This window comes from Rutilus rutilus (genome assembly GCF_951802725.1).
Source record: "Rutilus rutilus genome assembly, chromosome: 14".
NCBI lineage: Eukaryota > Metazoa > Chordata > Actinopteri > Cypriniformes > Leuciscidae > Rutilus > Rutilus rutilus.
Window position 1 is genome coordinate 13,375,268 of NC_140219.1, and position 21,589 is coordinate 13,396,856.

General features: G+C 36.7%; 2 protein-coding genes across 2 annotated transcripts; both read left to right on the forward strand.

The window, feature by feature from the left end:
- The first annotated feature begins 34 nt into the window (after positions 1-34).
- On the forward strand, positions 35-6,579 carry tspan6 (tetraspanin 6). The gene is made up of 8 exons (XM_084430217.1): positions 35-255; positions 2,633-2,821; positions 3,797-3,871; positions 3,952-4,041; positions 5,337-5,498; positions 5,590-5,673; positions 5,760-5,844; positions 5,985-6,579. Exons 1-7 carry the CDS (start codon positions 169-171, stop codon positions 5,826-5,828), a joined length of 756 nt encoding a protein of 251 aa, XP_084286343.1. The 5' UTR covers positions 35-168; the 3' UTR covers positions 5,829-5,844; positions 5,985-6,579.
- A 949-nt stretch (positions 6,580-7,528) lies between these two features.
- mid1ip1l (MID1 interacting protein 1, like) lies at positions 7,529-9,492 on the forward strand. The gene is made up of 2 exons (XM_084430218.1): positions 7,529-7,721; positions 8,378-9,492. Exon 2 carries the CDS (start codon positions 8,385-8,387, stop codon positions 8,871-8,873), a length of 489 nt encoding a protein of 162 aa, XP_084286344.1. The 5' UTR covers positions 7,529-7,721; positions 8,378-8,384; the 3' UTR covers positions 8,874-9,492.
- The last annotated feature ends 12,097 nt before the right edge of the window (positions 9,493-21,589 follow it).

A 21,589-nucleotide genomic window follows, 5' to 3' on the forward strand; every position in this document is an offset into this window, starting at 1 on the left:
TGTCTGGAAAAGACTCCACAGCACCCTCCTCCTCACCCTTCAGTTCCTAAACAAAACTTTACCAACAACTCGCAGTCTCTCACTCCAATCCGCAACTTTTCCTCCTCCAGCACTCTCCATCGAAAAATCCTGTCGCCAGCCAGATCCGCTGGGAAAACAAAAGCAGAAATGTCCCCTCCATCCGAACGTTTGCAAACCAAACCCGTGATAACGTGTCTGAAGACATTTCTCATCTCGTACAGTCTGATTTTCTGGGTGAGTTTGTGTTTTCATCAGCTTTGCGTTAGCTTGAGACGGCTACATCTGCACAGCTAACTCAATCTGAACAATGGGCTCAGCCAACTAACACGTCTTACTCTTAGTTTGAGCCTAATTTAGACTTTAACTAGATAAGCCTACGTTTAACTTTTACAAAAACAAGATGCCATTCTAGGTTTTAATTAGTTGTTTACAGTGTTCGAACTATACCGTGTCTTTTGGGGGAGCCCACTTTTGTTTTTGTTTTTTTTTCAACGGGGGGGGGGGGGGGGGGGGGGGTATTGGTTATGCGCGTGCCATACGAGGATGGGAAGTTCGAATCATTTTACTGACTCTCTTGTTTGATCTCGTCCCTCAAAATGAAAGAATCTTTTCTCGAGCCATTTCGTTCATCTAAGGGGCTTTAAATGTTATACTTTTAACAGGCAAATCCCCCGAACACATCCACCTACGCAATCTTGATTATATTCTGAATTAAGAAATCATTATAATGCAGTCAAAAATAATTTACAAGGAACATAAATAATTATTTTACCTTCAGAGTCTTTCGTTCATCTGTCACGTGACAGACGCAATGAATGGATTGTTCACGTCAGATATATAACAGCTACAAGTCACAAGTGTATGCACTACTTGCTTTATGCAAGCACTATATAGGATAAATCACTATACAGGATTTACCCTATTACACTTTATCGACCCGATAGGTCAAACAGCAAACATCCACCAACAAATAGTCTATAAATAGGCTGTCTTTGAGTTCACATGAACAACGGTTAAATTATTCGTCGGGCTACAGAAGAATATCATAATTCCTCCGGTCAATTAGGCCTAAGACATCGAGAGTCATGCAGACCTATAACAACCCAGCCACAACACATTTTGGGAATAATATGCCTTACCTTAACACAGAATGGATTTCAAGGACTTTGCGCGCAGATCAATGGCCTCGTTTATATTTTTTTCGACGAATCTGTGAGTTAACATGAGTGGAATTTGCACCGCAGCGCCACCACACCTTGATGCTCATGACAAGAATAGCATGCATAGTTATCTTTATTGAAGTGAATTACCGGTAGGTTTAAATCACCACCCTGCATGAATGAATGATATTTTTGCTATTTTACACATAATAATCCTTGATGATCACATTACACAAAACTGAAATTGCACGTCAAAATAACACATTGTCTATATTTTTTGAGACCCCCCAAAATTTCACAAATCACGTTTTCAGGGGAGCCCATGTCTTATTAAGGGGAGCCGAGCTCCCCCTAGCTCCCCCGTAGTTCGCACCCTGGTTGTTTATTTACTTCTGATTAGCAAAAGACTTTGCATAAATCCCGTCGACGACCTTCTATTGTTTACCGGCTTGTTTAAGATGTGTCGACTAATTTTATGTTTTTCCTCTATTTTACATGTCAAAAGTATAAAGTAAAACATAATTGTAGTATACAAGTTATAATTTATTCCAGAGGAAGACCTATGAAACTTTTCAGCCTTTTTGTACTTTGGGAACACAGCTGTTTTGATCGATGTTTAAATACATTGACCTATTCAAATATTCAATAAGGAAACTGATATAGACTAAATAATAGTTCATCAAACGTGGCCCAAATGGGTGCGAAGTCCGATGATGCACTTTTATCTCGACTATTGCTTTTCACAGTGATTTTCAGCAGGCAGGGGACAGATGGTCATGTTTATAACCCCTGCTGAGAAAGGAAAGTGGATAAAGATAAGTAACGTTATAGACTTAGACGTTTATCAGTTGCTTCTGGTCGAAAATTTAACCCCGGTTTTTATATACATTATAAAACTATACTTAATCCACGACATACATAAAGTATATTCACATTAAGCAACTATGTACTAACAAATCTCAAGTGCTTGATTGTTTATAATCACAAAATGTAAACTATATTATCACACAGCTCTATATATAAGGTTGGGTATAAAAGTATCCAACTTTACCCACACACAGCAATCTCATACTAATCTCAACTGCTTGATTGTTTATATTGTTGCAAAATGTATAACTATTTTAGTCAAGCTCTAATCTGCTAGATATTATAAACACCAACATCGTGATTTTTTTTGTAAAGAAGAAAAGCCCTACCCAAGAAAACTTTTCTTTACTTTGCTTTTATTTATTTTATTTATTTTTATAGGTCAAGGCTTATATTAGCTAACAACAGTTGTCAGGGATCTTGAGCGTTCCCAGATTCCCTGTTTTTATTTAATTCTCTCTAAACTGTCTGAGTTTTGAAGCTGAAATTACAAGGTTGCAAGGGTGTCATCAAGAATCAGGATGCCGTAATCCCTCAGGCAAATCCATAAACACGTTCCGAAGAGTTTTTAACTTCATTTGTAGTTCACAGGAGTGATCCTGTTGGCTGTTGGAGTATGGGGAAAGGTTAATTTGGAGTTCGACCTCCTGCTGAGTTCAGACAAGGGCACTAATGCACCATATGTCCTCATTGGGACCGGAGCCATCATCATTATCTTCGGATTGTTCGGTTGCTTCGCGACCTGCCGTGGAAGTCCATGGATGCTAAAGCTGGTACGTTCTAAACTAAATAAAACAAGTTTCTTAAATGCGAAAAAAAAGAAGTATTTGGAGCACATTTTATGAAAAGGGTACACTTTGATGGCTTAAGTGATAATCCTCTTATATGACCTAAAATTTACCTATCAAGAAAAATGCACGTAATGTTCCCTTAAAATGGTCATTTCAACCTACAAACCTGTTAAAAAAACTTTTTTCTTTATGTTTATTACTGCAGACCATAGACTGAAAAAAAAAAGAAAAAAAAAGATAGGTGACATTTCTCCACTTCCTTCCACTGCCAAAAAATGAAGCCAAAACATTCCATAAATAACCGTGCACTGATTACATCATTTGGAGCCTGAGTCTGCGCAGTAGTGATCCTGAGGTGGAGCCGCGGTATCAAGGTCCCGCGCTTACTCCCCCTCCCACAGATTCAATCACAAGCACAGCTGTAAATCATGTTACACCTGGTTTTTATAACATTACTAACTAAAACGAACACTTACTGCTCAGCGTGATACTACTTAAAATAACAGAAACCGTCTTTAGAAAAAAATATTTGAAGTGAAATTTTTTTTTGGTCTCATTCAATTACAATTGCTGGTTTATGACCTATATTGCAGCCAACCACCAGGGGGCGATCAAAATGATTTGGCTTCACTTTTCCGGATGTGTGCAGACCCAACTTTTTTTTACAGTCTATGGAGCAGACCAACATTTGGTCCCAGACTAGCTAGCCCTATTGAGTGACAGCTTAATTTAGCGTTTATATATATATATATATATATTATATATTATTATACCCTATATATATATATTAGTTTGGCGTATTTAGTTTGACGATTTACATTTTTCTGAAAGATCTGAATATTTTTAGATATTCAGGCTGTATTTTGTGTCCTATTTGTTGAAAGTGCATTGTGTTTTCAATCAACATTATTGTTAATTGTTTTTAAGCATGTTCCCTTTCTCCCTCCTCTATTGTAGTATGCTATGTTCCTGATTATTGTGTTCTTAGCTGAAATTGTGGCAGGTATATCCGGCTTTATTTTCAGACATGAGGTAATGTTTTATTTTTTTACCTTTACATATTCATGTGCCATCTGTTGTCTACAGCCAAATAATGTTTGTACTCTTTTTAGATTAAAGCAGTGCTTAAAGAAGGCTATAAACGTGCTGAAACAAACTACACTGGTAAAGACACTGAAGATCTGGACAGGATCCAGAGAACAGTAAGCATGCATTAGGCTACTGGAAGCAGTATAAAATTAGGAATTGTGCAATACCACTTGTTCATGTAGATACCGATACTGTAACAATGAGTATCTGCTAATACAGATGCCAATCTGATACCAGTACTATATATATGTGTGTGTATGTGTATATATATATATATATATATATACATACACACACACACACACATACATACATACATACATACATATGTATATAAATGATATATATACACACACACATACACATGTATGTGTGTGTGTGTGTGAGAGAGATACAAAGTCATAATACCAAAAAATAGTTCACAATTACCTTTTTTCCTGTAAGGTGGAAACAGGTTTTTATATTAATGTGATTTGAAATAAACCGTAAAGCTGTATCTGATTTGTTTGTTTATTAAACTTACTGCTTATTGTTTATTGTTCCAGTGAACATCTTATATCCAGCAATAATCTTGTACAATAAAAATGAAGTGAATGTGAGTTTACATTTTTACATCTGGTAAAAATCTTAATAAAAAAAAAAAAACTACAATTTCAAAAGACTATTTGTGCTACATGCATGAAAAATCCATACTTTGGAATGTATGGCACAGAAATAGGACAACAGAAATGGTAGATAAGATAGAACCAATATATGGGCTACACATGAAAGTCTTCAATGCAGAGCGGCACAAAAGCACTTTTACGCATTCTGGGCTCATGATGATGCTTTTAAAGCAAACCAAGTGTACCATAATGAAAACGTGTAGAGCACATTCATGGTGCTTTTATGTTACTTACAACCATAATGCACGGTATTGAATTTGGATTGGTCCCATCTGACCGATACCCGATTCAACAAAAAAAAAAGGTCCGTGTCGGATTGGCACATCTCTATAGACCTTATGTAGCTCCGCCCCTTTTCAGCGCTGCGCTCATTGTCTTTTGACTTCCGGTCTGTATTTTCACAGCGTTTTGTGTGTTTATTAATGAACGGCTCGTTTTAAAATCTTCCCGGTCGATTTACATTTGTTAAGTCATCTGCTTTAAACATTACAGTCCTCATGATAACTTTCGTTAACTTTACATTAAGTAAATCCACTTAAAAAGCTAATTACTCCTGGACAGAAATGCCATATAAATATACAGAGCGACCGCAAAACGGAAGTTAAAAGACAATTTTCCAAAGATGGCGGCGCCCTTGTTTCTCTGGTGCATAAGGTCTATACAAAACATCCGGACTACATAAAACTTCACTAATCTGCTTAAATGTTTTTAGGAGCGTAATTCAATATTTTTGTTCTTTGTAGCTGCAATGCTGTGGAGAGAAGAACTACACCAGCTGGGAAAGCACTCCTTACTTCAAAGATAATGGCATCCCCAAAAGCTGCTGTAACGTGACTGCTGGTGGAAACTGTACATCTGAAGAACTTAAGGATCTTAAAAAAGCTGCATCAGTGGTATATCAACAGGTAAGAACTGTTTCTGAATTTACTAAATCAACAAAATCATAATCCTTATTTGCAATTCTGGAATAAAATAATGTATTCCTCCTCTTGTTAGGGCTGCTTCGCTCTGATGACTACAACGATGGAGGCCAATCTTGGTATTATTGCTGGAATTTCTTTTGGAATTGCATTCTTCCAGGTACTCGTCAAGCCCAGTTATTTTTAAAATGTTTCTGGTCTGTAATGCACCTAATTATGTCTTTTATGTGCCATTCAATTCCTCAGCTCATTGGGATATTCTTGGCATGCTGCCTGTCTCGCTATATCACCAACAACCAATATGAGATGGTGTAGCGATTCTCTTCCACAGGTACATTTTCTTACTCTTCCCTGTAGGGTGTTCTTTTTTCTGTTCAATTACATGTCATTTTAGTAATTATTATTATTGAACAAAATGCATTACTAGGTTATTATCTAGGGGTTCTTATTCTCACTTCTGTCTGTTTACAGGGTATCATCTGCAGATCACAGAGGGCTGAACAAGACACAAAGGGAAACCATTTAGTTTCAGTGTTTTGTATGTGTGCCTTAGCTAAACATTTCATTTTAGAGGATTTCTGACTGCTTTTTAAAGAATATTTCTTGTTGGTAATTACATTGAAGGGAAATAACCCATTCCAAAGGGATAAGATCGTTTTGCATTTTGTTTTGCCCGAGTGTAAATGTAATAGTGATTAGATATACAGAAGTTTGTAGAAAGTGCATATGTTTTAACCAGGAACACAGAGTCAGTTATGACGTAAACAGTGTATTGTACACCTTGACTTTTTGTTTCATTGGAATTAACACATGCTAAAACTTTGCATCTATTAAAAATATTTGTAACTTTTCTTGCATACAACCTTAAAGTTCAACATTTTCCAAAAAGGATGTTTTGAAAATGACCTGATAGTAATTTGGGTCATTAAGGTGTTATCCACTTCACATGTTACATATTATACGGAGTTCTGTTTATCATCACCAGTTCATTTTCTAGAACTAGTTTTAATACATGTATGTCCATTTCTATTTGGATTGCTGCTTTGAAAATTATGTTTATTTGCTATTTCTTTGCTGTCTTTATTAATGTAGCAGTGATAGTGTTTATTATAAGGTTGTTGAAAGTCATGGCTGTAATGTGCTGAACAGAAAATGTGTAGTCTCTCTTTAACTTTGTCTGTGAAATGTGAAATCTGTTGTCGCTCTGGTTGATCAGGTAACAATATTTAACATGTACATAGAAGGCTACAACTAGGCCTATCAAAATTATCCATGCCAGGGTTGAAAAGTATTTAAAACATCCTTGCATTTGTAAGGAAAGTAAGGTGATGTATAATCCAGATTATGTTTGAAACTATTTTTCTTTTCTCTTATGTCAGCATATTCATGCTCATTCATTCTTGTCATAAGTCAGATAAACCACCCTCTGTGCTTTGTCAGCATATGGATTTATTTTTGAGCATGTGCACGTCAAAGACTATAGATATTTATATCTTTGTAAGACAACATTTTCAACAGCCTTTTCGTGTGTTTGTTTTTTATTTTTCATTTTTGCAAACTGTAAAATGCATAGGAATAATAAACTGTTTTTATATGCGCATAAGCTTCAGACACAAAGCCACCAGATGGCGCTATCGGTTTATTTATACACCTGTACTCTGCATAAATGGTTCAGATCAGAGGAAGACTTTAATATAAAGAAATGTTAGTAGCTATTACTATCACTAGTAATGAAAACACAACTACTGTAGTAGAAATAGTATTTTTAAAAGAAGGTCGCCTTATTGATAATACGACACGGACTAAACAACTACACCGGGGAAATATTAGTTTGTGGGTTATCCCACTATTTATTTAATCACCACAAGCAATTTTAAATTAAAACTGTTCACTGCGTTAAGAGTAAAGACGAATCTGTTATCATTTACTCGCATGTAAAGAGGTTGTATTTTGTAAAAGATAACGACGAACATGGATGCGGATGAAAAGCAGGCGCTTGATTGGTCCGATGCCCTGTCAATCACTTGCATCATTGGACATGACGCTTCCCCGCCTGACGTCAACAGTATAAGTTTGTCGGTCTCCCTCTGCACCCTCAGAAGAAGGGAACTTTCTTCTCTATTGGAACGGTATAACGCGTTGGTAACTTCGTCAGTCTTTTATAGTTTATTATTGGGCTATACCAGTCAATTACCAGGTTTCAATCAGGTAAGTTAATTGCATTTAAACCCTTTTTTTAGATTTATTGCGTGTCATTGCAAGGTCGGTGAAGCGATGCTTGTCTCCTGTAACGTTACATTTGAAATGCAAGGTTCTTTAGTAGTGTTACGTTCTGTACTACCGGTTTAATATCTGAAAATCTACAATATCAATGCAAAATGTCCATCTGCACTAGCGACGCGAGGAACTAAAACTATTTTATTTTTGAGAGAGCTATTTTACAATGACTCGATTGAACCGCTAAAACCCGGAACGAAATGGTCGCTCTGAATCTGCGTGGTTCTCTAGTGAAAATACGCCGAGTTGGTTTCATTTAAATCGCGCTTTATTCAAACGTTTTAACGCCTTTCTGCTGAAACGTAAATGAATTCATGCTTAAAATAAATGCAAATTATATTTCATATTTCGAGCTGCATCATGGCTGCAACAAATTGAACTAGGGCCCGTTAAACCACAATAAACTGCTTTATTGGACTGTTGTAGAGCATAAAATGTGCAATACTGGCATGTCAAGGACAATGTCATGACGTAAAAGAATCAGTCTATCACACTCGTCGATTTATAATGGTTTTAGTTGCGAGATCGTACACTTCCTGCATCGCAATGCGCTTTGAAGTTCTGAATGTTTCACCTTTTAATTTCAGCTTTGCCATGATGCAACTCAGCAACGACACACACTGCAACAAGCACTCACTGCTCAACGTCATGAACCGGTTTATCGCCGCTGCCAACAACATGGACGAAACCATCATGGTGCCAAGCTTACTGCGGGACGTGCCTCTGGAGGACCAGGACAGCCAAGCCTCTGTTAGTCACAACAACAACGTCCCCCCTTTCCCCAGCAAACAGAGGGATATGTATGAGCACTACCTGCTGGTGAAGTCCCTTAAGAATGACATGGAATGGGGCCTGTTGAAGAGGGAGATGGGCGGTGGTGCCAGCTTCCTAGAGATGGCAGTGAAGCAAGAAGAGCCGCCACAGGTGAACGGAGGAGCCATGGAGGAGGGCTCCGACCTGGAGGGCCAGTTTCACTACCACCTCCATGGACTGTTTGCCGTTCTGTCCAAGCTCACCGTCCAGGCTGATCATCTCACAAGTCGTTACAAGAGAGAAATTGGCGGAGGTAGCCTTTTGCGATAGGATTGATTCGTTAACCTCTAATGGACAATTCATGAACTGTTGGACTGGGAAGTGAATGTGCAGCAGTGGACCTAAAGGGCTCTAGATCCCCCTCCCCCCTCTGCCATCAAAAGGGTTTTTTACCCAAATTAGTTGTCACGTTGCTTGTTTTGGCAGTGTCTGGTGCTTTCAGGATGTTTCCACTGGAAGTTAAAGGGCTATGAGAGTAAAGATGTTGTTATAATAATTTTTTTTTTTTATTATTATTTTTTTTTTTTTTTTATATATCTCTGTATGCCAAGTCAGAAAGCCCTTGACATTGTCATTTTGAAGCTGTAGAAGAATCTGAATGCTGGTAATTCATTTCTTCATATTAGCCAATTTGCCTTTTAATGAGGGGGTTTTTATGCATTAATGCTGCTCTTGTGCACTTGTCCATGTGTCATGGCGTGCCTTCTGTCTTCATTTCCCACTTGTGCTGTTCAAGTATGTATGCTTGTCATGCATTGTTTCCTTTTGAACAGGACCCATTTGAGTCTGTAATGCCACTGGTTGTTTTTTGTTCTAAAAGATTTCAAGTTTTATGTTGTGCTGTTATGTAATATAGTGACTTATAAATAAAGTATTAACTTAAACTGCCTCAATGCACTGTCTTCCTCCAGAGAACTGCGTGGCTTCTCTCAAGTGCAATAAGATGCCAGCATTTACCAGCGGGCTGGGTGAAATTACAAAACCAGATTAGCAGACACTCACTTACTCCATTCAGGATTTAGATATTTGACTCAAATGTCTAATCCTGAATGGAGTTAGTGAGTGTCTGCTAATCTGGTTTCGTAAGAGTTGCGTGTGTGTGACGATGGTTTTGCAAAGGCAGGTTTGAGCTTGTTTTCATTAAAGGTGTTTTCTTGTTTGTAACGTCTTGAGGGGGTGGTAAATTCTGCAATTCAAGTTTGCAAAAGGAGTGTAAACCAACAGTTTTTGGTTATTGACTTTTCATTTGTATGGACATAACCAAAACATCTCACTTTCTACAGAAGAAAGTCAAACAAGTTTATAACTAAATTAATGTGAGTGACAATTCATTTTTGGCCAAAGTATAATTTTTATTCTCCATTCTCCTTTAAAATGCATTAAAACCAGTGTTGTAAATGCTAATGCAGACAGTTCGAGATATTACATAATTCTTAATGGTTCAAAGTGTATTAGACCATAAATGTCTGGAGCTTATCGGTTCATGACCTTTAATCTAATTATATCTAGTCCTTAAAACAGTTTTAATCTTCAGTTCTCATATGCTGTGAGTGTTTGAAACCGAATTAAGTCTCAAAAGATGTAGGCCTGGTTTCAAAGGCAGGGCTTAGATTAAGCCAGGATTAGGCCTTAGTTCAATTAGGACATTTAGGTAGCATGTCTTTTTGAAAAGGAAAACATTACTGGTGTGCATCTTAAGGCACTGACATGATTTAAGATATGTCTGTGCAAGTTGCTTTCAGTTAAAACAGCTCAAATGTGCATTTTAGTCTGGGACTAGGCTTATGCCTTGTCTGAAACCTGGGGGGTAATGTTTAAGAAATAATTTTTACATTTCTCTGTCATGCATTTTATATCTGATTCTGAAAACCTTCTCACCTTTCTTAACCAAAGTTGTGTTTTTCATCTTATACTAAATGTTCAATGAACCATGAGCAATAACATTTTCTAACCGCCCAAGCCACAATCATGGTAGCACCCATCCTTTGAAGTAATGTAGGTGGATGGAAACAAAGAATAGACAAAAGCAAAACAAATGTGAGAATTGCTGTATATATTAAATATCAAAATGGCTGCTGTAGCTACAAAGGGGCATTATGGTATGTCAGACCAAATGTAGTCCAACGATCTGACCATTCATGTGAAATAGGTCAGCGTGAGATGCGCATACTGCCAGGCGGTCAAAGGAACTAATCTGCATGATGCATACACTAGCAACTAAACAAGGGATTTGCAGTTGTCTTAAAATGTCATTTTGAGGCTTGAACAAACATGTAGCATGGATAGAATAAAAAAAAAGGCATTTATGTCGTTTCATCCACCCAGAGACCATATTTACAGGATCCACATACATGTATACTAGAGAATGAAAAGGCTATTATGCTGCGGAAAAACATTATAGCCTATATATGATAGTGCTGTCAAAGCAATTAATCGCATCTAACTTAAAAGTTTGTTTATATAATATATGTGTGTGTGTATATATATATAAACACTATATATATATATATATATATATGTGTGTGTGTATATATACACACACACACATGTATTATATAAACAATTTATTTATATATATATATATATATTACATAAACAGAATTTATGCATTTATATATATTACATTTTATATTAAACAAGATTTCCTTTTTGATGTGCACAAACTGTTTTATCAGGGATATGCAACCGTGACAGACTGGCATGATGATAAAACCATCATAAATCATAAAGGGACTCATAAAAGCATAAATCAGTTTCTAAATGTTTGGCTGGATCAGCTCTTCCCCATGCCATGGTGCATTGAGCGACTACGTGATCAGGCAATCCAGACTTGGCCGGGCACATCCAGTCTGCTGGATGATATCAAGCAGCTGCCCTTTACGTGGTCCAGAGCATCTTGGAACCCGTAAGGGAAAGTTGCTAAACAAATGTAATGCTAGTGACTGGCATTCACGTGTGAGACGTGGCAGAATGTTCCATGTTTTCTGACTATCAGATGTATGATATGGGTCAAACTGATTTAAACAGATTATATACACTCACAGAAAAAAAGGTACAAAAGCTGTCACTGTGGCGGTACCTTTTCAAAGGTACACCTTTGTACCTAAAGAGTGCATGTAAGTCCCTCAAAGGTACATATTGGTACCAAACGTGTACATATTAGTACCTGAATGGTACATATTAGAACCCTTTTGAAGGGTACTGTCCCAGTGACAGCTTTTGTACCTTTTTTTCTGAGAGTATATATATATATATAGTTAAAGGCTGACAAGCAAAAAAACTTGAATCAATCAAAACTGATATTAAAATAATAATATAATTTAATAATAAATTGTAATTTTTCCAGTATGAGAGAGGACCGTTTATGATGAACCAATTCATTAGAATGAATCAAACTTTTCAACAATAGAGAGATAGAGGTTCATTTAGATGAGCATGTCTACTTGTTACAGCTATACACTTTTAAGGCCAATTCACACTGCACAGACAAACATGTTTGTTGGGTTTTGTCGGATCAGTGTGTTATCCCTGTCGGCGTCTGTTGCTGTTGGTCTGGGTTTGTTTTCACCTGACTGAACATGTTCAATTAGCATTTGTCTGTGTCTGTTGGGGCAGTGTGAACATGACACTTATTTTTCATAAAATTCTAAATCCAATGGCCAACTTGTTTGTTGGTGTTTGTCTGTGCCGTGTGAATTGGCCTTTAAAAATAAAGGTTGTTTTTTTGGGCATTTAAGGTTCCATGAAGAACCTTTAGAATCCATGGAACCTTTCCATTGCAAAAAGTTCTTTAGAGTGGAAATGGGTTCTTTAGATTCTTAAAATGTTCTCTACACTAAAAAAAAAAAAAAAAAATTAAGAACCTTTCACTGAAAAGGTCTTTGGGGAACCAAAAATGGTTCTTCTATGGCATAACTGTGAAAACCCCTTTTTGGAACCTTTATTTTTAAGAACGTAGCATTTAATCGAGCTACTCAATGAAAAAAGAAGCATGTTACTTGAAAAGTTACACTAAACTGTTTAAATGAATAGTTCAGGCATGAAACTCTATTTGATTTCTGATTGGTTGTTTCAATGTAACTTCCACAGACAAACAATTTTACATATTTATTACTACTTCCCTTTATAACCACGATGCATCCAAAAGAATACGCTCTGCACGCTATGCAAATTCTTATTCTAGTCCTCCGCCTCCCCAGCACCACCTGCCTAGATCTGCTATGGGGGTCTCCCTCTCTCTAGGAGCAGCTTGTTTCAATTCATTTTATGTTCTGAGCATTTAGCGGAAGCAAGCTGTACTTGCTCAGCAGCAGCAGCACAATAGCTAGTCAACCAAGACCAAACCTATGTACATTCCATTTAAATTAATAAAATGTTTTATAAAGTATCCTGAGAGTCATGAAAAAACTATACTGTCGTAAGTGGAAGGCGTAGTAACTGCACAGTTGTAGTGAAAATTATTCAACCCCCATTGCAAATCAGGCTTATTGGCAAAATTTACAGACTTTCAGCTGTTTGCAATGAACAAATCAAACAAAAGTCATTAAAATGTATAATCAGACACCAGCTTCTGGCAGCGTTTCTGAGGAATCTTAGCCCATTTCTCATGAGCAATGGCCTCCAGGTCAGTAATATTCTTGGGTTTGCGTGCTGCACCCGCCCGCCTTCAAATCCCACCAGAGATTTTCCATGGGGTTCAAGTCAGGTTACTGTGATGGCCACTGTAGAATCTTCCAGGACTTCTTCTGCATCCAAGCCTTGGTGGAATTTGCGGTATGCTCGGGATCATTGTCCTGTTTGAAGGTCCAATGATGCCCAAGCTTCCGCATTCCTCACTGACGGTAGGACATTTTCTCCTAGGATTTCTTTATATACGAAAATGAATCCATCTTGCTGCAGGTTTCCAGTGCCAGAGGATGCAAAGCAGCCCCAGAGCATCACAGAGCCACCATGCTTAACTGTAGGCAGAATGCTTCATTCTTCTTCGTCCAGATATACCGCTGATCCATAGGGCTGAAAAGTTCCAGTTTTTTTTTTTCATCGCTCCACAGAACATAATCCCAAAAATCCCAAAACTGGGATAACTGCTGTTCCTTTAACTTTGAACTTGCAAACTATCCTTCCAATGGTGTCTCTAGGAGCATTCAGTGCATTTGCTATCTTTTTGTATCCTGTTCCTTGTTTGTGAAGGGAGATGATATCTTCTCTTAAACTTTTGGACCATTCTTTTTACTTAGCCATATTTCTAACATGCAGTCAAACGTGACTCAACAAACCTAGCCAGTTCAGATATTTCATGTGTTCTAGCTCAAGCACACCTGGTGCAACTAATGAAGCCCTTGATTAGTTGCATCAGGTGTGCTTGAGACAACACCTGTTTTGCAGATTTGTGCTGTTGTGAAGGATTCTGTTCAGGGGGTTGAATAATTTTGAGCTATTTGTGTTGAGCTATTTCGAATACTTTTGTTTGATTTGTTCATTGCAAACAGCTGAAAGTCTGTAAATTTTGCCAATAAAACTGATTTGCAATGGGAGTTGAATAGTTTTGATTACTACTCAGTGTTGTGGTCCTGGGTAATTTATTAATGGCATAATGTTGGGTGGCTGACAGCTGTTAGTGTTGCTATGGTGAGATGATCAGCTGGTTTGGGTAAGGAGATGCTCACCCCACTCAGCCTTACAATACTAAGCCTTGTGTTATATAATGAGAGCCTGTGTGCTCCATTAAAGCATTACCAATCTCTCTTTGTGTGCGACCTCTCAGTACTAGAGGCCGAGCTTTCACACCGTTCAAGCAGCACAAAAGTCAGCTAGGGATATGCCTTATGGTCCTGTTTTTTATTGTGATTTTTAGGAGATGCATGACAGTTGTGTGCAATATATCTTGTGTCTGCAAGTAACAAGTCCCTAACAGAGCAATAGTCTGTGGTAATGGTATGATTTCAAAAATGCAATAAAGCAATAGTTCCGTTTTATTTTATTCTTAAGAAGTCAGTGTAAAATCAGAGTTGGTAGATAAACTCTTAGGTGAGATGCGTTGCTCTGTAATTTGAATAGCCTATGTAAAATACAGAGCATTATGTTTCTATGGAAGGCCATTTTTGCTTTGGAACACAATATAAATAATTATTGTGACTATATCTCACACTAATCGGAGTGAAAGCCAATATCATTAGGTTCTATGGAAGCCTATTCATTCCATAGGTTCTATGGAAGCCCCAAATATTGTATTGTTTATATACTAATATAATATGTATTAATTATTTGAGTTAGCTTTTATTTTGATATACAGCATTCAGTTTAAGTGTCATTAATTTTATGTGCTTTTGTCATTTTCATTAGTTTTTTATATATATATTTCCATTTACAGTAGCTTTAGTTTTATTTACATTTTAGTTTTAGTAATCAATGCTGTCTCACAGTTGTGACTTTATTTATTACTTTAAACTCTATCTCACTACAATATATATATATATATATATATATATATATATATATATATATATATAATTTATTTATTTTTATTTGTCTGAAGGAGAAACAGGCTTCCATGTGTTTCCCACATATCTTAATATATTTATATATGAGCAGTTCTAAAACAAGTTGACTTCATGACACTTTAACTAATCCAGATGCTTATATAATGACCTTCGGACTGCTGATGTTTTTCCCTCTGATATATTTATTGAGTTTTTTGTGCAAGCATGGTGCAAGGCTGAAGTGAAAACCCTTCCTCTATCTTTCACAGGAAACAGAGCCTGCAGAAAGTGCAAAGATGTTAAACAATCAGCAAAGAGTAAATGCTTAGTGACCCTTAAAAACTTCTAATGTTGACATTGCCTTGAATACAAGCTATCTTATCATGAAATGTTTGTTCTCTTTGTGCCACACTGCAAGTTAAAGACTATGTGAAAAAATACTAGACATGCTGTCATTCAACAGAGTCAGAGAGGGCAAAGAATTCATCCTGCAGTTGTCTTGCTGTACATGATCAGCTCGTGCAGACTATAAGACGGTGCTCTGTGGAAAACGTGTAGCTGTAGGAATGTTCAAGGCAGCTGAGGTTACATAACACGGTAGGTGTGGCGCTTAGCTGGAAGGTCTTTAAACTGACACGCAGTGTTGCATTGGTTCCCTCCACCCATACAGCCAATAACTCATGCAGATCTGCTTTTACTTAGGATAATCATAGCATATCTGTTGTTAAGGTCACTATAGTTTCTCTGGAAAAATGAGTGTGCTCACCCATTCATTGGAACACATTCCTTTTTTGTGATTATTATTTGCCTGCTGGGATTTTGGGAAATGCATTTCTTGTGCATTTACACAAAATATTCAAGAAAAAGATTTACTATTTACTCTTCTCAGCCTGTTATCCTCAGAAATCGAATGGTATGTCCTCAGAAAGGGTCGAGCTGACTCCTTTACGTGATTTAATCTAATCTGAAGGACAAGATGAACATTAGGTATTGTCAGTCATGTAACGCTGCATTATGTGGAACTTTTAATTCAATGATTCAGCTTTTAATAATTGAACTCAAACACTGAAATTGTATCTTTTTAAAATGACAATATTTCAGTTTGAAGCAATATATTTCTAAAATTTTACATTTCACATGTGTGTATACTTGTATACTATGTTTAATCACTTAAGCTGCCTGATATGGCTGCCATATATTTCCCACTTTTAAGTCCCAGGGGTTTATTATTATTTAAATAATAGTTTAGTTTAGTTTTTCTTATATGAGGGTCACATTAAAACTGTCTTGGAAGTTGTTATGCTTTTGTAATTTATTTTTACTTTATTTCAAATGACTTTAATGTATAGATTTAATTGCTTTACTCTAGTCCCAAACTCAGACTTTATGAAACCATTATAAAAATATAAATGATCGTGTAATTAAAATTATAAGATAACATAAACAAAAAATGGCATTAACATAATACATTTCAATATTTATTGTCTAAAATGTATGTGCTTAGGCCTACTTAATTTTATTTTATAGATTAAATTATAGAAAAAAACTGTCCCTTAGTTGTTGGTTTCCACAACAAACATTTTTACCAAGGAATTAACAGTGTCAATATGGAGCGTATTTGAGATGAAATGAGAGATTTGTAAAGAAAAGAAAAGAAACAAAAAATTAAATATCACTAGTGAATCATTTCCAAACAAGCTCTAATTTTGTGAACGTATGCAAAGAGTATGAAAATAATATTGTGGATCAAGGATAAATATCTAGGATGCTAGGTTTGAAATCTGCTATATGCTTAATTGAGGAAACACCTGTGTGTTGCACCAAACCTTGTGAACTGGCATTGTGAAAGTTTGCACGTGGTCACACTATTCAAGTGTGTGATCTGTGCGTGATCAGTGTGATCTTGATTCACAAGGGCCACATGTCATGATGTTTGAATCGAATGACATTCTATACTTAACATCCAGGAATATTTGTCCCTGGCAGAGATGAGTCATTTAAGAATAGCAACAGATTATCGAGCCATGCTAGCAAGGCTATAAATAATTATAAAGAATGGAATTAGCAGCACTGATCAGTGACGGTATTGCTCAGTCATTACTCAGCATGTTTGGAGAGTTAAACTAATGCAAGGTCAGCTCTACAAACATCTGTTTAAGATAGCCTACATAAGAACAGAGTGTTCCTAAGTGAATAGATCTCTGTGCATTGCTTTAAAATACTGTAAACCCTGATGAAACTGAATCTGGGTTAACCAGGGTAAGAAGAAAGGGTATCTTAATTAACATGTAAGCAGTGCCCGCTCAGGTTGTCTGGCATCTCTAACTGTTGCTGTTTCTCTATAAAAGCAGAATGCTAAAAGGGAAGTTCCCTGGTGGTGTTTGAGAGAAGCAAAGCTGGCAGGACCGCCTCTTTGTGGGAGAGCTCTTACATAATCTCCGTTTGAACAAAGACGAAAACTTCTTGTTCCCCTGTACGCAGATATTTAAGATGGTAGGATAAACCACTGATGTAATCAAGTGACTTTTAGACTTTAGTGTTGGTCAGTTTCAAGGTTTATCTGATGAGTAACTTTGCCATTAGCTCACTCCAGTAGAGTTTAGCTAATGATATTTAGTCAATGCATTTAGTCAAAGACATGTGCATTATTTTATTATTTTAATAAATAATACTGTATTAGGGGGGGAGATGGCTGGTTTGAAACCTTTTTCCTTTTGTTACGTTATTTTTAACACTGCAGTTACTTCCATATGGCCGCATGTGCACATAATTGTCAGTATGTCTTGTCAAGACGTGCCCTAGATTTAGACCAATCACAGTTTAGCTTCAAAAGGGCCAACCAATGACAGGTAGTAGATCTTGTGGGTTTGGTGAAGGAGTGGCTCTGAAATCTGAGTCCACATATGATGCAATTGCGCTTGTAAGAGAAAAAGACATGACTGGTCATTTTGGCTAATTCTAACACATTTAATCCATAAATGGATTTAATATCATGCCAATAAGCCAAGGTTTGGAACGATAAAGTGGCAGTCTGTTTTATAATAACAATGTGTCACCAGTGAACTGTAGTAACCACCGGTAGTTAATTTGCTTTGCTTTGTAAAGCAATCGATGAAGGTTTCCATGCATGTTTTTGTTAACTAAAACTATTAAAAATCATTTTAGGTAACTGAAATAAAGCTGAAATGAAATAAAATATAAATATGAGAAATGAGAAAATTAGAAACTTAAACTTGAAAAACTTCAATTAAAAATGAAAAAAGTTGCCTTGGCAACTAACTGAAACATAGCCTATGTTTAAAGTTACCATGAAATGTTTTAAAAAAAATATATATATATATATTATAGTTTATTATAAATGATTTATCCGTGCACATCATTATTTAAATTATTATTTAATTTTATTATAAATTTTATTATTTCATCTTTAATCAAAATAACCCTTGCAGCAACATCTCTTCTCTGATGACGAGTATTCTGGCGCGAGGGCGGGACAACGTGTCTCTCACATGACATCACAGCCATAGCAAACTACAATGATCCAACAATCCAATCAAACTGATGGACAAAAAAAGACTATGGGCTTGTTCGACTTCGTACAGCGCTGCGCAGACCCATCAGTGTCTGACTTGAAGCAGAGTATGCCGGCTAGAAATTTTGTTTGATTTGAGACAGCGCCGACGGCACGACTGTGACGCATGGCATCAAAGTACCAGTGATTCGAGAGCAGACGGTTGACTCAGCCGCCGCAGCTTCTCAAGAGCCGCACAAGCTCTGATGACACAGCCGTTTCACAATTGGCCGGATTCACCGCATGACAACGATCACGTGTTTCGTGTACGTTCTGACACCTTCAGTTCCAAAATGCTCACATATCTGCATTTTTTATAACAATAAAAGCTCTTTTTATGTTGTCACAATGTTATATTGTGTCATGTTTATCAAAATAAAACTGATAAAAAAACGTGGCCCCACTTTATTGGTAGACTATTTGAATAGTATAGGCTTACGTAGAACTTTATTCTTGTACAAACAGATGCTGTATCAAGCAGTAGGCCTACATAAAGAATTGAATGAAAACGTATCTGAAACTTCTGTGTATTTGATAATAATTGCATTTATTCCACTTCAGCTGTGATAAAGTATGCAAACAGTGCAAGCGTCACTATGGGAAGCAGAAAGTGTCCGACTTCACGTCTCCGTTTTCAGCTCTTCGCCCGATGCGTTACATCCTGCCGCAGACGATGTCGAATGCACCTTTCGTCTAGACGTCCAGCAAGGAGGAGTGAATGTAATTTGAGCCTAATGGGTGGAGCTAGAATATCCACACCCTAACCCTACCCACAACTCTATCCCTCCTGCCAACTAAACGTCCAGAGAGGTGGAGCTGGACGTCATTTGACTCTGCAGTGAGCACCACTTAAAGTTGAACACACCTAACAGCACAACTTCCAACTTTAAGTTGAAGTTGATTAAAATAAAGATGAAGCTGAATAGAAATTTAAAAAAATTACAAAAGTATAACAAAAAAGATATAGCCTATATTAAAACTTAAATGAAACCTGAAAATCTAAAACTGAAAGATAATTCAAAATAGGCCTATTAATTAATATATAGTAAATAGCAGCCTATAAATAACCTTTTTATTATTATTTAAGATTACAGAACAGTACAAATCCGTGAAGTGACTTAAGGAATCTGAAGAAATCTGACTGAATGGACGTTTCGTTGTCCATGAGGCGCCGATACAGCGATAGCCGTAACAGTCGAGGTGTTAATTGAAGCATGTCGTCATTTCGTTGCATTCTGCTTTAATTCGGTCTCCTGTCCCCAGCGGCATCCTTAACTCATCTTCCTCATGATGACTCTCTCCCACACACCTCACCGCTGTACCGTGCTGCAATTTTTATTCGCTCTTTTGCATATAAATGGCCCCCAGCCACTCAGCATTCTCTTCCATCCCACTGCTTCAATTCAGCACCAGGCAACCGAACGAACCGACAGCTGAGAGTCGAGTTACGCAGTTGCGCATGTTATTTAGCATTTTCTAGCTAAACTGTGTTTTTTAATGGGCATATAAAGAAGCACTGAGACATTCCAAACTAACCGACTCATAGGCTGAGAAATATATGTGGGTGAACGAAGTTATCTTATGGAGGATTGACTTGAAACTTTGGCATTCGACTTAATTTGTGATTCATTTAGGCATGCTGGCTGCGTTATCCGTTAACTCTCGGATATAAAACGTAGATAGCGTAAGAGAGGTATATTTTAGGACTGTTTTATTGTTTAATTACTTTTTACAACATTAAGGCATGTGTGCCTGCTGCAGAAAAAGCCTGACTCAGGAATTATCTGACTCCCTCACCTCAGCATAACCCGGTCTCCTGAGGCCATAGTCTACGCAGACAACTCTCATTTCTAAATGCTGTCTTGTCTCTTTCTCCATTCCACTAGTTTCTCAACAAATTGATTGTCCTTTCCTCCGAAAACCAGCATCACCTACTTTGACTGACCTTTTACCGCAGCGAACTGCCCTCCAAACCTTTGAATTGGATGATAGGCAACTTTATATAGGCTACAGATTATTTTTTATTTTTTTAAGAAATCTTTTGCTCACATAGGCTGCATTTATTAAATCAAAATACAGTAAAACATTGTGAATATTAGCCTGTAATTTTAAATAACTGTTTCTACTTATCTTTTAAAATGTAATTTATTCCTGTGATGGCAAAGCTGGATTTTCATCATCATTAGGCTACTCCAGTCTTCAAAGTCACACGATCCTTCAGAAATCATTCTAGCCTAATATGCTGATTTGGTGCTCAAGAAAGATTTCTTATTATTCTCAATGTTGAAAACAGTTGCTTCGTATTTTTGTGGAAACCGCGATTCATTTATTTCAGGTGATGATTCAGATTAAAATGTGCTGTTTTTATTTGAAATATAAATCTTGTGTAGCCTTACAACTGTCTTTAATATCGCTTTTGATCAAGTCAGTGCATCCATGCTGAATAAAATTAATTCCTTTTAAGAAACGGTCCCCAAAAACGTAGTGTAGGCTATATCGTGTTAAAAAGTGTAAATATATAGCTTCTTTCATGTTCATGTAATAATTTAAACGATTTAATGAAACAAAACCAATTAAAATTAAATGAATCTTCTTCAGTTTGAAACGTGCACTTTGATTCCCCTCTCAGATCATAGCGCAGATAAAGTAATGTTGTTAGTATCTAGTGCCCCCTTGAGGACAGTGCTCATTTTGATATCGATATTTTATTTTCCAAAATGATTAAATGACATTTTAATGGTTGGCGACATCATTTCTAATATGCAGTGTGGGTAAAATCTATATGAATGATTTTTATTAATATAGATTAATACAGAATTTGACCGTAAAAAGCTGAACATCACTTCTGATTTTTATTAATACATTCAATTACTGAACTTTGTCATCTTTAATCATATTGCTCTGCAATGCAAAAACGTATTTAATGCTGTCGTTAC

Bases quoted from the DNA above. Each gene is read 5' to 3' on its own strand.
- tspan6 (XM_084430217.1), top strand. From the start codon at position 169: ATGTCCCCTCCATCCGAACGTTTGCAAACCAAACCCGTGATAACGTGT. The intron at 5,499-5,589 runs GTAAGAACTGTT...TCCTCTTGTTAG, and splicing joins CATCAGTGGTATATCAACAG to GGCTGCTTCGCTCTGATGAC. The intron at 5,674-5,759 runs GTACTCGTCAAG...TCAATTCCTCAG, and splicing joins TTGGAATTGCATTCTTCCAG to CTCATTGGGATATTCTTGGC.
- mid1ip1l (XM_084430218.1), top strand. From the start codon at position 8,385: ATGATGCAACTCAGCAACGACACACACTGCAACAAGCACTCACTGCTC.